Source organism: Prionailurus bengalensis, chromosome B3 (assembly GCF_016509475.1).
Source record: "Prionailurus bengalensis isolate Pbe53 chromosome B3, Fcat_Pben_1.1_paternal_pri, whole genome shotgun sequence".
NCBI lineage: Eukaryota > Metazoa > Chordata > Mammalia > Carnivora > Felidae > Prionailurus > Prionailurus bengalensis.
In genome coordinates, this window is record NC_057355.1 from 45,846,056 (window position 1) to 45,861,276 (window position 15,221).

The 15,221-nt window shown below is 37.9% G+C and overlaps 1 protein-coding gene across 4 annotated transcripts in view; it reads right to left on the reverse strand.

The window, feature by feature from the left end:
• Positions 1-15,221, reverse strand: part of RNF111 (ring finger protein 111) — a 99,395-nt gene that overhangs the window by 14,825 nt on the left and 69,349 nt on the right. For all 4 annotated transcript variants that reach the window (XM_043555312.1, XM_043555311.1, XM_043555310.1 and 1 more), the window contains exons 6-7: positions 6,867-7,186; positions 1,238-1,496 (exon numbers count right to left, since the gene is read on the reverse strand). In XM_043555312.1, the coding sequence (XP_043411247.1) occupies positions 1,238-1,496; positions 6,867-7,186 (579 nt within the window). The remainder of the gene's footprint in view (positions 1-1,237; positions 1,497-6,866; positions 7,187-15,221) is intronic.

Sequence of the window (15,221 nt, forward strand, 5' to 3'; positions counted from 1 at the left end):
TATGTCATTCTGTAGTTTGAACTTCTTACGATGTAAAGAAAGTTACTTTTATAATAAAAGTAAAACAAATTTAAATCTGAAACACTTCTTTATTAGGGCAAAATAGGTTCCCTTTAAATTGCTAAATATATTATTTTTTGGGAGGGGGAAGAAAACCACACATTTTGAGTTCCTAATAAAAGACAATCAATTAAAGATAAATATCAATAGGTATCACAAAACAGCCTGTACATTATACCAGTGCTCATACATAGAATTTTCTCATTGGTCAATACTTTGCAAAAACTGTTTCAAAACCTGTTTTCTAACTTATACTGTACATCTTAAGTTGTATTATTGAAAAGGTAAATGATATATCACCAGGTTTCACTGTACAAATTCTGGATTGACTCCAGCTGTGTGTGCAAAACCCAGATTTTTAAAATTATTGGAATGGAAGAAGTCTAATGAGGTATGTAACTGAAAATTATCCCTTGCATGTAATCAGAACAAAAGCAAATGTTCTTGCCAACTTCCTAATTTACTCCTGGCAGTGAATTTTCAGTGTTTGTTTTTTTTTTTTTTTAAACCAAAGTATCTATTAAGTTTCCATATGATTATTAGCCTGTAATATAACAAAGTAGTAAATAGGTGTTGCACAGCCTAAGAGTATCTCTCATTTCTTACGATACTCAGATACCAAACAGATTTCAATTTCTTCAGAAAAGCCACATCTGGCTCTATTAATTGCCTGCATCAAATGAATACAGAAATCTTTTTGCATTCGGCCAAGCTTTCTGTGCACTTGTTCTCTCATATGCCTCAGCTGACCCTCAGAATTTTTAGTCAAAACTCACTTTCCTGTGCCTAGCAACAACTACTGAACTTTCAAATTGCCAGTTATCCCTAAAGGATAAATCTCAATCTCTTAAAATTTCCTTTCATAGGAATCTAAGGTGCCATTCAATGTACTTCAATTTCATGTATTAAAATGCAAATATTAAAATATAAGAGACAAAATATAATACTTTTATTTCCTTGAGGTTTTTAAACAACACCTGTTCTATTTAACTTAGAAGATTGTTTCGGGGAGGCGGGGTGAAGAAAGAATGAAATGGAAAAAAATACACCCCAGTCTCAGGCCAAGGATATACCAAAAATGTACCAATTAGGATTAATGAAAGGTTATTTCATGGAGGAATGTACAATGGTTCATTTATATGCCTCTAAGTTCTTTGCCTGTTAAGTTTATACTTACAAGGAGGTGGCATATAATGTCGACATGATGACAGTGAGGCTTGTGGAGGGGGCTGGGGCTGGGGCTGCGCAACCATGCTTGATCCATAGCCGTCTATGGATAATGGCTGACTCGGGGCAGCAGCAGCAGCCTGATGGCCAAAGATTGCAGCTCGGGAAGAAGAAACAGGGCAGCAGGGGTCAAATGCAGACGCTCCATGAAAACCACCACTTCCATGACTTCTGATACCATTGTTGCTCAGGTCTACTGGCAATGCCTGCTGTATAAAGAGGAACTGTATTTTATTTTTCTGAAGTTTGGTCCAAACACTGTTTCATGTTATATTATAGAAGTATTCCAAATGCAATCCAGAAAAATAGAATCTCTGAATTAAAAATTTCAAAATGGTGAAATTTTTAGTATGAAGACCTATTCAGCACTAAAACAACAACAACAACAACAACAACAACAACAACAACAAATACTATGTATATCCTGGATTGTAAAAACTGTAGTGGTTATATCAGTTTTTAAAACTCAAGCATAGGATCACGCTACAAGATAAACAAAAATTAATTAATATATTATTTTAAGGTCTATTTCTCTTCCATCCTCTAGATCTTAGAGAGAAATAAACTTTAAAATACATCCATATTCTTCTTGACCCTCAAATTTTGATTATTAATTTAGGACTCCTTTGGAAAACGTAAAACCACACCAATGAAGATTAAGGATTCTAGGTAAAAGCTTGTCTGTCCTGTTTCTGAACTGTGTATAGCAAGCACTCAACTAAAACTCTAATAACGCAAACATTATCCAAGACAATAAAGGGTGGAAGATTATTCAAGATGAACTATGAGCCAGCTATGCCTCATAACCTTTTCATTTACTAAAAAAATTAAAAATACGATTTAAGACAAGTCCCTTTACTAAGCTGAAAAATAAACCAGACTCTAGATTCCATGTCTATTCACCAGTAATTAAGTTTCTCCTCCAAAGCATTTTGAAAAGTCCTAAGTATGGCACAAAAACAGACACATAGACCAATGGAATAGAATAGAAACCCCAGAACTAGACCCACAAACGTATGGCCAACTCATCTTTGACAAAGCAGGAAAGAACATACAACGGAAAAAAGACAGTCTCTTTAACAAATGGTGCTGGGAGAACTGGACGGCAACATGCAGAAGGTTGAAACTAGACCACTTTCTCACACCATTCACAAAAATAAACTCAAAATGGATAAAGGACCTGAATGTGAGACAGGAAACCATCAAAACCTTAGAGGAGAAAGCAGGAAAAGACCTCTCTGACCTCAGCCGTAGCAATCTCTTACTCGACACATCCCCAAAGGCAAGGGAATTAAAAGCAAAAGTGAATTACTGGGACCTTATGAAGATAAAAAGCTTCTGCACAGCAAAGGAAACAACCAACAAAACTAAAAGGCAACGAACGGAATGGGAAAAGTTATTTGCAAATGACATATCGGACAAAGGGCTAGTATCCAAAATCTATAAAGAGCTCACCAAACTCCACACCCGAAAAACAAATAACCCAGTGAAGAAATGGGCAGAAAACATGAATAGACACTTCTCTAAAGAAGACATCCGGATGGCCAACAGGCACATGAAAAGATGTTCAGCGTCGCTCCTTATCAGGGAAATACAAATCAAAACCACACTCAGGTATCACCTCACGCCAGTCAGAGTGGCCAAAATGAACAAATCAGGAGACTATAGATGCTGGCGAGGATGTGGAGAAACGGGAACCCTCTTGCACTATTGGTGGGAATGCAAATTGGTACAGCCACTCTGGAAAGCAGTGTGGAGGTTCCTCAGAAAATTAAAAATAGACCTACCCTATGACCCAGCAATAGCACTGCTAGGAATTCATCCAAGGGATACAGGAGTACTGATGCATAGGGGCACTTGTACCCCAATGTTCATAGCAGCACTCTCAACAATAGCCAAATTATGGAAAGAGCCTAAATGTCCATCAACTGATGAATGGATAAAGAAATTGTGGTTTATATACACAATGGAGTACTACGTGGCAATGAGAAAAAATGAAATATGGCCTTTTGTAGCAACGTGGATGGAACTGGAGAGTGTGATGCTAAGTGAAATAAGCCATACAGAGAAAGACAGATACCATATGGTTTCACTCTTATGTGGATCCTGAGAAACTTAACAGGAACCCACGGGGGAGGGGAAGGGAAAAAAAAAAAAAAGAGGTTAGAGTGGGAGACAGCCAAAGCATAAGAGACTGTTAAAAACTGAGAACAAACTGAGGGTTGATGGGGGGTGGGAGGGAGGAGAGGGTGGGTGATGGGTATTGAGGAGGGCACCTTTTGGGATGAGCACTGGGTGTTGTATGGAAACCAATTTGACAATAAATTTCATATATTAAAAAAAAAAAAAAAAAGTCCTAAGTAAAACACTTCACTTGATCACAATCTACTCTAGGGCAGATTACAAAAACCAAATTGTCCCTTTGTATTCTTAAATAATTGATTTTTAACGTTTATTTATTTTGAGACAGAGACAGAGCATGAACGGGGGAGGGGCAGAGAGAGAGGGAGACACACAATCGGAAGCAGGCTCCAGGCTCTGAGCCATCAGCCGAGAGCCTGATGCGGGGCTCGAACTCACGGACCGCGGGATCGTGACCGGAGCTGAGGTTGGACGCTTAACCGACTGAGCCACCCAGGAACCCCAGCCCAGAGCCCGACGCGGGGCTCGAACTCACGGACCGCGAGATCGTGACCTGGCTGAAGTCGGACGCTTAACCGACTGCGCCACCCAGGCACCCCTTAAGTAATTTAAATACAAGTTTTTACTTAGTGTTGAGTATAGCTGTAATTTTTAAAATGTAATTAAAGGGGCACCTGGGTGGCTCGGTCGGTTAAGCATCCAACTTCGGCTCAGGTCATGATCTCACGGTCAGTGAGTTCAAGCCTCGCGTGGGCTCTGTGCTGAACGCTCAGAGCCTGGAGCCTGTTTCAGACTCTGTGTCTCCCTCTCTCTCTGCTCCTCCCTTGTTCATGCTCTGTCTCTCTCTGTCTCAAAAATAAATAAACGTTAAAATTTTTAAAAAATAAATAAATAAAATGTAATTAAAGAAAATAATAATTTGATGTTATATTTGAAATTATATGCAAGAACTGTTCAATACTGGAAGCTGAGGAGCTGGAGATGAAGAAAGCTAGGGAACTGCATTTATTAGAGGCTGAAGTCACCCAGCAGTCCTTAGAGGAATCACAGTGGTCTCTGTACTTGCAATGGACTTGTGGCGCTAGGGATAACAGAAACAAAAGGAGCTCGGACTGTTAAAAGGGAAGGAGAATGATGGCTCAGGGGAAGCAGTGGGAAGGTGAAAAAGAACTCCTTTCTTCTTCCGTATCATGTGTCTACAATCAAGCAAACATCTGGGCTCTTTCTTTTGAGTTGGCAAATACAATGTATGTCCCTTGATTTGGGGAATACAGTAAGATTGTGAATTTATATCCCTTCCCTATTTTCCTATTTAGGCTAAGATTTGGCAAATGGACTAGATTATCAACATACTATGAAGATGAGCAAATTTCCTATCTTTTTCTCCAGTCAGTGATTAAGAACACTCGCAGAGGGTGAGTAAAGTAGGGTGAATATCCTCCTAGAAGGAAATGAGGGTAAAGTTAAAAGTAAAGAATCAAAAGAGAAAGGGGAAAAAAACTACAAAGAGAACCCTCTTCACAATTCTAACAGTTCAGTCAATTCTTACTCTAGAAGGAAAAGAGTGGGTAAGCAAGATGGGTACAGAAATGCAAGTATTACTTTACAAAGGTGATAAGGAATGCAAAACACTAACTGAACTGTTCTCTCAAAAGAGAACGCTACATCCAAAGGAGCAGTAAAGGCTAGAGAGTCAAGTGACTGCGGAACCTTCTCTGTTATCAGGCCTAATCCTCCTCAATTTTTTCTGCCTACCCACAATCTGGCACTAATCGTAACACATCTACACAATCAGAAATCCTCAGATCAGTTTGCTTCCCCCACTCCTCCACCTCCTGTTGTGCCCACACAAGTCTCAACTGGAGATACCTGATGTTATCTCGTGAGCATGTGGCTGATTTCAGAGGCCTCTAAATGTCTATATGAGTTCCAAATTGTTTTTACCGTCAAAACTTGACTCTCTGTTCTCCTTCATACCCATTATCACCACTGAATGCCTGATCCTTAATTTTCCCTAAGTTCTGTGTATAGTCCAAATACCTCTATTAGATATAAGTGAGTAGGTTACATTTATATTACAATGAACAAAACTGTGAAAGAGATTCTACCTATAAATAACTCACTTGGGTTAAAAGAAAATGTTACATACACAATCTCTCAAACTAGTTGTATTATTTTATTAGTTCAACAAAAGAGTCTGTAAACAAAAGGCCCATATTTTGGTAGCCCTTGAATGAATATGGGAGCAGTCTGTAGATTTACTTCATCATTTTTCTACAATACTTATAAACTCCCCCTTTAAGCTCAAATTTCTAGTGAAAGAAAATTTTGCTTTTAAGCAAAACCTTTCATTCAGTCCACTACAAAGTTTTTCTTGATGCTTCCTCATTCCCAAGAGGCAGAACAGATTTAGATGATCAGTAGATGTTAATACTTAGAACTTTTACCAGAACCAAAACATCGTCTAAAATTTCTTTAATCATATTTCCTACTAAACCCTTTCTAATTTACTCTTGAAAAACAGCAGTTCATCTTTTGTTTTTTAAGTGAATGTCCCTCTCTCTTAGTTATTTTTAATCTGTCCGATCCAGGAGAGATAACCATCAAAATTTAAAAAGATGAAGGAAGTACTTTAGGAAAGGTCAGGGAATACAGACAAAGAGTGGCTCCGAATTTTCTTTTTGACTATTTTCTAGTATATGTCAGTTACAGCTTTACCTTGAGATTATGTTGTGTTTTTTTAAGTATGTACCCACTCGGATTTATATCACAATTATACACAGAGATGACACAGCAAAAGTTACAACAGCATATAATACATGACCTTCATTTACTCCATATGATCACCAATACTAATTTAATATTATTTGACATTTTAAGCACTCACCAATATCAACTAAATTACTTAACTAGAATTTCAATTTCCCCTAAACTAAAATAAAAACCTCATCTGCTCCTGAGCAACCATGTCATTGGTTTGCATCTGAGAAGGCTGTTTATTTCTAGATGAGTGGAGATAAAAGGAAGCTCCAGAGTAAAAGCTGAAGGTAAAAAACTAGGAAAATTTCCCAATTTCTAATGAATCACGTTGACACTGTAATTTCAACACTCTGAAATAAAACTCCAAAGATCATATTCACCTTATTTAACTACAAACACTAAAAACCATTTCAGAATAAAAAACAGTATCACTTCTAATATTTTACATCCTTGATCCTCCCAATTAGTTGCAATAATTTAGACCACCGGGAAATCCTAGAGACTTAATTAAAAAAAAAAAATCACAAACCACGAAATTAGGCCACTTTTGCAAGGGCAATAGAAATGACTTTTTCAGTATATAAAATGCATCATTAGTATTGTTCTCTCCCCCCCCCCCCAAAGGAAAGCACAATTTTTAAAAATTAAGAAAGAAACATTTATCAAATTCCACATACCTGGTCATGATAGCTGGTACCAGAACTACTATTGGCTCCACAAGGTGCTTGTACTTGTGGAGGTCTTTCCACAGGGCAAGTAGGATCACTAAAGGAGGGAGAAACAGGGACAGCCGGGTGGGGAGTATGATGGTGGTGGTGATGATGCTGAAAATGGTGGCCATGCTGCTGAAAGCAACTTGTGTGTGGATGTCCTAATGCATGGTGATTCTGTGACGACCCTCCACATGGTGAGTGCTGGGGACAGCAGGAAGGTAACCTTGGCATTGCAGGAGGGCCAGCTTCTGTTACAGCACTAGATGCAGTTCTCCTCGAGTCATCTTGAAATAAACAGAAATGCACAGAACAATCAAATGATCAGGTATCACTTTGTAAATAATAGGTACTGTGTACAAGTAAATAAAGAGCTAAAGGAATGTTAATTAAATTCCAATCTCTGTAGGGGCGCCTGGGTGGCTCAGTGGGTTGAGTGTCCGGCTGTGGCTCAGGTCATGAACTTGCAGTTCACAGGTTCAAGCCTCGCGTCAGGCTCTGCTGACAGCTTGGAGCCTGGAGCCTACTTTGGATTCTGTGTCTCCCTCTCTCTCTGTACCTCTTTCTCTCTCTCTCTCTCAAAAATAAAAAAAAAAATTAAAAAAATTTTTTTAAAAATTCAAATCTCTGTAAATAAGAATATGATAGTACCACATTCTTAATATGCATATCATATAATTTCAGGCAGTGATCTTCAATGGGATTTTTCTGAAAGCCTAAATTCTTCAGAAGGCTCATATCTACCATGATATTTAAACATGGAAAGAGATCATCTTTTCCTAGGTCATAACAAATGATTAACTTTAAACTGAATTTAAAACATTCCAGGTGGCTCAGTCAGTTAGGTGTCTGACTCTTGATTTTGGCTCAAGCATGATCTCAGTTCGTGGGATCAAGCTCCAAGTCAAGCTCTACAGTAACAGCATGGAGCCTGCTTGGGATTTTCTCTCTCTCTCTGTCCCTCCCCACCCCCACAAAATCTCCCAAAATAAATAAATGAACCTGCATGATTGTTTTTGGAAAAGGTTATGATCCTCTAAGTAGGAAACACTGGAGTCCTGATGATGCTCTCTGCCACATGCCCAGAGTTATTTTGAAGGTATGTTCTTCCATGCCAGAAGAACTGCAAAAGTGCCCTGAGAAAGTCTACCCCAGTGCTTCAAACTCACCTAAAAAACAGCACCCTTTCCCCAAGCTGCATATTATGTGGAAACCATATAAAACAGATAAAAATGGAGATAAAAATTTTTACTTAAAATATAAAAATCAGAGGAGTGGGGAGCCTAGAGCCCTATCCTTCCCCCTGCAAACATCAGCCTCTTCCTTTCCCCGCCTGACTCCTAAGCTATCTCCTCAGAACCCTTAGGATTCTGGAGGACCACTGTTCTGGCTCTATTTCTAGAGTAACCAATACCAGGGATACTCTGCTCCTATTTGGCCCATAGAACCTAGCTAACCTCTTCTGGGTCAATTTTCCAATTTGGAATCTTCTAGTTACTCACAAACAATACGAAAATCCAACCCAAACTAGCTAAAATAATAAAGGGAATTTACAGGCTCACAAAAATGAATCTGGGTGGGGTGCTTCAGGCTCTGGTTGATATGTCTGATTGCAGCAAACCTCCCTGTAATTCTCCCAAGCCTGCCCTCTCATACATGTCCTAACCTGCCTTTCCTGATTCTCTTCTGGGCAAGGTCTGTGATCCAAACCCTGTTAGGGGTTAGTATCTCCATTCAAAATCTCTGTACATTGTTTTTCTCCAAGCTCCTAGTCTGTCCTATTTGGGCTAATTTCTTGTACTCTATTGTAAAGGTTCTTAATCTTAGAACTGTACTTAGGGAATCTGTGAACTTGGATAGGAAAAAAATTTCATTTTTTTTTTTTTGCCTCCCAGAATTAGCACTACCTTATTAGCATCAGTTGAGACGTTAAACATCACAAATAATTTATAACCAAAAAAAAAAAAAAAAAAAGAGAGAGAGAGAGAGACAAAAAGAAGGTCAAGGTACCTTTTTCTTTTAACGTTTATTTATTCTGAGAGAGAGAGAGAAAGAGAGAGAAAGGAAGAACATGAGCGAGAGGAAGAGGGGCAGAGAGGGAGAGAGAATCCAAAGCAGGCTCTGCACCACAGCACAGAGCCCAACACGTGGCTCGATCCCATAAACCATGAGATTGTGACCTGAGCTGAAATCAAGAGTTGGACATTCAACTGACTGAGCCACTCAGGCGTCCCATGTGTTGGTTTACTTTTATAACATAAATTATGGCAGATTCAAAGTCAGTTCCATAATTATGTCACTTTCATTCATTTGCATTCCATTTTCTTACGTAACGTGGACAACGTTACAACCAGCTTATCAGGAACAGACCATGATCAACAGGCTATCTTTGCTATGCTGAATCAAACATTAATTATTTTCTATATGGTGTAATATTTGTAGCAATAACTATTATGTAACTTTACTTCTGGCAACATTTTAAGCGTTTTATCTCAGCTCCCATGCCAAAACAGTGTACAAATGAGTATCATTTATTGTGTTACTTTATAAAAAAGGATTAAAACCTCTGGAACACTAAATCCATTCAGCGGGTAGACTAAATGACCTTCCAATTCAGATGCTTTTAATTTTCAAATCCAGTTATTTAAGGATTATGTGGAACTCTAAAATTTAGGAGAAGAGTGTATAACCAGAGCAAAAGATCTGTAGACTAGTAAGGCTGTGACTGAAGTGACAGGATATTTATTCGTTCAGAAAGAACTTGCCTTCATTGTCTTCAAATATTTCTAATATAAAAATCTGAGAGAGAGAAGAGGAAGCATAATGACTATAATATATTTACAGCTGAACACATATTTAAAGGGTCATATCACTAACAGTTCAGCCTCAAAAAGAAGACTGACCTTATGGTTCTACTTCTTGGGGTACAGTTTGGCTTCCCATTAAATCAGTAATCTATTTTCTTATAGTAGAGAGACTCTTTGTTGCCCAAACAGGCTAGGAATCCTAAGTAACGGCAACTGAATCTCTTGTTCGAGATTACTGACCAAGGAAAACTGCCATACCTTAGAAGTGAAACACAAAGATCTAATCAAATAAAACACTTTCTTTTTATTAAAATCAGCTCACAAAGTGTCCTCTGAAACTGGCCAATAACAAACCTGCACTAGAGAAATAAATTCCACATCTCAGTAACATCAAGCTGGTTAAAGTATTTTCTTGTAATTCTAGCAGGATTACTGAGATGTATTCATGCATTTATTCATTCATTTGGCAAGTCTTACACATACTAATGGCATGGTAAAGGATCTACAAAAGGCACTGGAAAATACAATGGTGAAAATGAAAGCCCTGGTCTTTAAAATAACTTGTGCTGTTGTCTACCTCTGTTGTTTTATCTCTAGCAACTAGAAATAGGCGTGCACAATGTAGGTGGCTCAATAAGCCCTTGCTAAATATAAGTTAGCCTCACAAGGGGAAAGAGGCATGATGGAGCTAAGTGCTAAGAAGAGAGTAACTTGATCTTTAGTCCTCAAGGAGATCACCATCAAGTATGGAAACAACGTAAGATTTAAATCAACCAGCATTATAACAGCAGCACTGGGTTCTAATATAGCACAGAGCAATGCTGCCCCCCAGGGAACATATGGTAACACCTGGGGACATTTTTGGTTGTCACAACTGGAGGGGAAGTGGTACTACTAGTATTTAGTAGGCAGAGGCCAAAAATGCTGCTAAATATCCTACAGTGCACAAGAACACCTCCCCCCCACCCCCCAATACAAAGGACTGTACAACACAAAGACAATAACGTCAGGGTTCAGAAATTCTGGCAGAAAGGAAGAGTGCAGGCTCCAAACCAGACTTCCTAGGTTTGAATTCTTGCTCCACTACCATATAACCATAGGCAAGTAACTTCACCTGTAAAATGAGAAGAGTAATAGAATCTGCCTTGTAAGTTATCACAAAAATCAGTTAATACAGATAAATCATGGACTAACATTATAAGCTCAACAGACGTTAGCTATTATTATCCACTAGAACGTTAGTTCTGTTAGGACAGAGAATTTATGTTTTGTTCCCAGTGCCTAGGACAGCGCCTGATTATTAGTGTGTAATCAATAAACACATCTGAATAAATGAATATATAAGATATGCATGCACAAAACAAGAACACATGGAAGAGCCAGACAAATGATGAGCTGCCTGGGCATGTTGAGTTTGAGGTGACTAAAGAATGGTCCAGAGGAGATGTCCAATAGGCAGCTGGATATAAAAGTTTAAAACAAAGAGATGGCTCTGGAAACACAAAATGTAAGGTCACTGGCATACTGCACATGGTAGGTGAAAACATGTGCAGTTATGAGATGGGCCAGGGAAAAAGGATATGAACAAGGCTGTGGGAAAAAAACAGAGATGAGATTACTGCCAGGTTTTTTTAACATCATGTTTGTTTTAACAAGAGTCAGAAGCAAGTTAAAGGAAGGAGTTTAAGATACAGAAGACCCTTTTAAGTGCATACAGACTTGACACAAATGTACACATGCATACTAAGGTCATGGAACCAATAAAGATGCTGAAGACATAGAGAAGATAACTGTTAAAGCAAGGTCAAGGGCACAAGAAGGGACAAGAGGTAGAGGATGAATAAAGGGACTGGAAGGGATAGGAAAGAGTTAAAGGACCAGGAATTAGAAGAGAAGGATAGATATAAAGGTTTTCATGGAGGGCTGGAAGTTATGAGTGCTCAAGAACCTTCATTTACTTTTTATTTTTCCCTGGGGAAATCACAGTTTTGAGGAGAATGAGAAAATTTTGGAAGGCAAGAAGAAGGAAGGAGAAGAAGGACAGGGAATTAACTGAGATACATCACCCTATGGCAACTTATTACCAAAAGCCCAAGATTAGATTCCATAAATTTATGAGGCACCAATCTGCCTAGTTCTATGATTTTCACCAGTCCCATCTAAAAACCTCAACAGGAGTAGTTAGATGGCTTGAATGATTCAAGGTTGGAAATATGCAAGAAGGTGCAAAGTACGGAATAGAATCTAAAGAACTCTACAGAACAAGTTCTATAGAGTCTTAGCAGGAAATGAAGCCAGCAGAACTGAGTGCTCCTAATATAGTCTGAATATCTGTATGTACTTCTAACAGGTTTATACAGAAAACAATTTGGCCTGGAACAAGGTTCCCCTAGTCCAGAGAAATACAACACAAACAAGTCTATCCCAAAGGTAATCATCAATATAGGTAAAATAGTATCATGAGAAAACCATTCAGGTAGTAATGTCATCACTATGTTAGATATAAAATGTGAATTCTGAGCAACAAGAGTCTTAAAAAATAAATAGAGATAAAAGCTTTGAGACAGAATTGAAATAAAGTTGGGACTGTGTCACATAAAACCTAGACAAGAGAGTACATAAAGCTACCAGGGGAAAGGAGTGAATGAGAAAAGTTCAAATCTTTGCCTCAAAGATTATTATTGACTTTGATGAAAGTATTTAACTTCCAGATGTCTTCATTTCTGAAATGGGAAGAGTTATATTAACAAAGGATTAATCCTTAAAAGGATTAAATAATAATATATAAAACAATACAGAAGACACTCAGTATAGTACTTGGGAAAGAGTATACACTCAATAAATGAAATAAAAATTAGCCCATTTCATTTCTGCCTACATTTTTTTCAAAGAATATAGTATTTAAAAGACACTTTTGGGAAACCTCCTTGGATTCTGGTTTCCACTTTCAATTTCCCACAGAAGGGAGACCTAATCCAGCCACAAGCAATTTCCTAATCTACTCAATGTAATTTATGAGAATATTGTAAAAAGGAAGATACTATGAAAAGTAAAAAATAGGGTATCTGGGTGGCTCAGTTGGTTAAGCATCCGACTTCAGCTCAGGTCATCATCTCCCGGCTTGTGAGTTCAAGCCCCACATCGGGCTCTGTGCTGACAGCTCAGAGCCTGGAGCCTACTTCAGATTCTGTGTCTCCCTCTTGCTCTGCCCCTCCCCAAAATAAGAGAGAATCTTATTTTGAGTCTCTCTCAAAAATAAACATTAAAAAATATTTTAATAAAAAATAAAAATAAAAAATGATAGACAGTATAAGGTGGTCTCATTATTAATGCTCATAGATATAGTCAATCTATGAGATACAGGGTCTATAATATTGCTGTTAATAAATGGTCAGCAAATTCCTATCTCTGTGCCATTGTCCAGGAAACAAAGAAGGCTAGCTTAATGCTCAGTTAAACATCTCATAGGAGAAAGTACCAGAGGTATCATTGCTTAACTGAAACATAGTAATCTGAGGTAAGAGCTGAAAACACTTAATGACATACAGGAATATCTTTGTGACCCTGGATTAGGAAATGGTTTCATAGATATGACATCAAAAGAACAAAAAACAAACAAACAAAAAAAGAAACTGAGAAAATGGACATCAAGCTTTTTTAAAAACCCCTATCCTCATTTTCAATTGTTTTGAGGACATACTTAGGAGTCAGATTGTAGGTCATATGATAACTATGGTTTAACATTTTAAGGAACTGCCAAAGTGTTTTCCAAGGCAGCTGCACCATTTTACATGGCCACCAGATGTTCATTAGGGTTCCAATTCCTCTACATTCTTGTCAACACTGGCTATTTTCTGATTTCCTGTTCTTTGGTTTTTTGTTTTTTGTTTTTTTTTTGAGTAACAGACATCCTGATGAAGATAAAGTAATACTTCACTGTGGTTTTGATTTGCATTTCTCTAATAACTAAGTATGCTGTTTTCATGTCCTTCTTGATTAACTGTGTATCTTCTTTGGAAAAATACCTACGCAAATTCTCTGCCCATTTTTAAACTAGGATTATCTGTCTTTTAATTGTTGAGCTGTGTAAGCTCTTTATATATTCTGGATACTAGACCCTTATCAAATATATGATTTTCAAGTATTTTTCTTACACTCTGTAGGCTGTCTTTTCACTTTCTTTTTTTGCAATGTTCTTTTATTATTTTATTATATATTTTGCTATTTTTACATTGTTCATTTTGTCTTTTTGTTACCCCTTTTTTGGAGTCATGGTGGATACTGCAGAGACTCATAGTTTGATATATATTACAAATATTTTCTCTTGATTTTTAATTTTTGCTTACGTTATGTATCAGGACCTGTATTTTTTTTTTTCTTTTTAGAGAGCAAGTGGCCAGGAGGTGGGGAGAGGGAAAACGGGAGAAGGGGAGAGAGAGAATCTTAAGAAGGCTCCATGCCCAGCCCATGAGTACAATGCCAGACTGTTTCATGACCCTGAGATCATGACCTGAGTCAAAATCAAGAGTTGGATGTGCAACTGACTGAGCCACTTAGGTGCCCTTGGCCCATATATTTAAAATTTTTATGCAGTCAATTCTGTCATTCCTTTCCTTTATTTTCCAGAGTTGTATTTATTTATTTTTTTCAGTTTTATTTATTTTTAATTTACATCCAAATCCAAGTTAGCATAGAGTGCAACAATGACTTCAAGAGTAGATTCCTTAATACCCCTTACCCATTTAGCCCACCCTCACCCACAACCCCTCCAAGTAACCCTCTGTTCTCCATATTTAAGTATCATATGTTTTGTCCCCCTCCCTGTTTTTAAATTATTTTTGTTTCCCTTCCCTTATGTCCATCTGTTTTGTATCTTAAAGTCCTCATATGAATGAAGTCATATATTTGTCTTTCTCTAATTTCGCTTAGCATAATACCCTCCAGTTCTATCCACGTAGTTGCAAATGGCAAGATTTCATTCTTTTTGATTGCTGAGTAATACTCCATTGTGTGTGTGTGTGTGTGTGTGTGTGTGTGTATATATACACCACATCTTTTTTTTTTCAATACATGAAATTTATTGTCAAATTGGTTTCCATACAACACCCAGTGCTCATCCCAAAAGGTGCCCTCCTCAATACCCATCACCCACCCTCCCCTTCCTCCCACCCCCCATCAACCCTCAGTTTGTTCTCAGTTTTTAAGAGTCTCTATGCTTTGGCTGTCTCCCACTCTAACCTCTTTTTTGTTTCCTTCCCCTCCCCCATGGGTTTCTGTTAAGTTTCTCAGGATCCACATAAGAGTGAAACCATATGGTATCTGTCTTTCTCTGTATGGCTTATTTCACTTAGCATCACACTCTCCAGTTCCATCCACGTTGCTACAAAGGGCCATATTTTGTTCTTTCTCATTGTCATGTAGTACTCCATTGTGTATATAAACCACAATTTCTTTATCCATTCATCAGTTGATGGACATTTAGGCTCTTTCCACAATTTGGCTTCCACAATTTGAG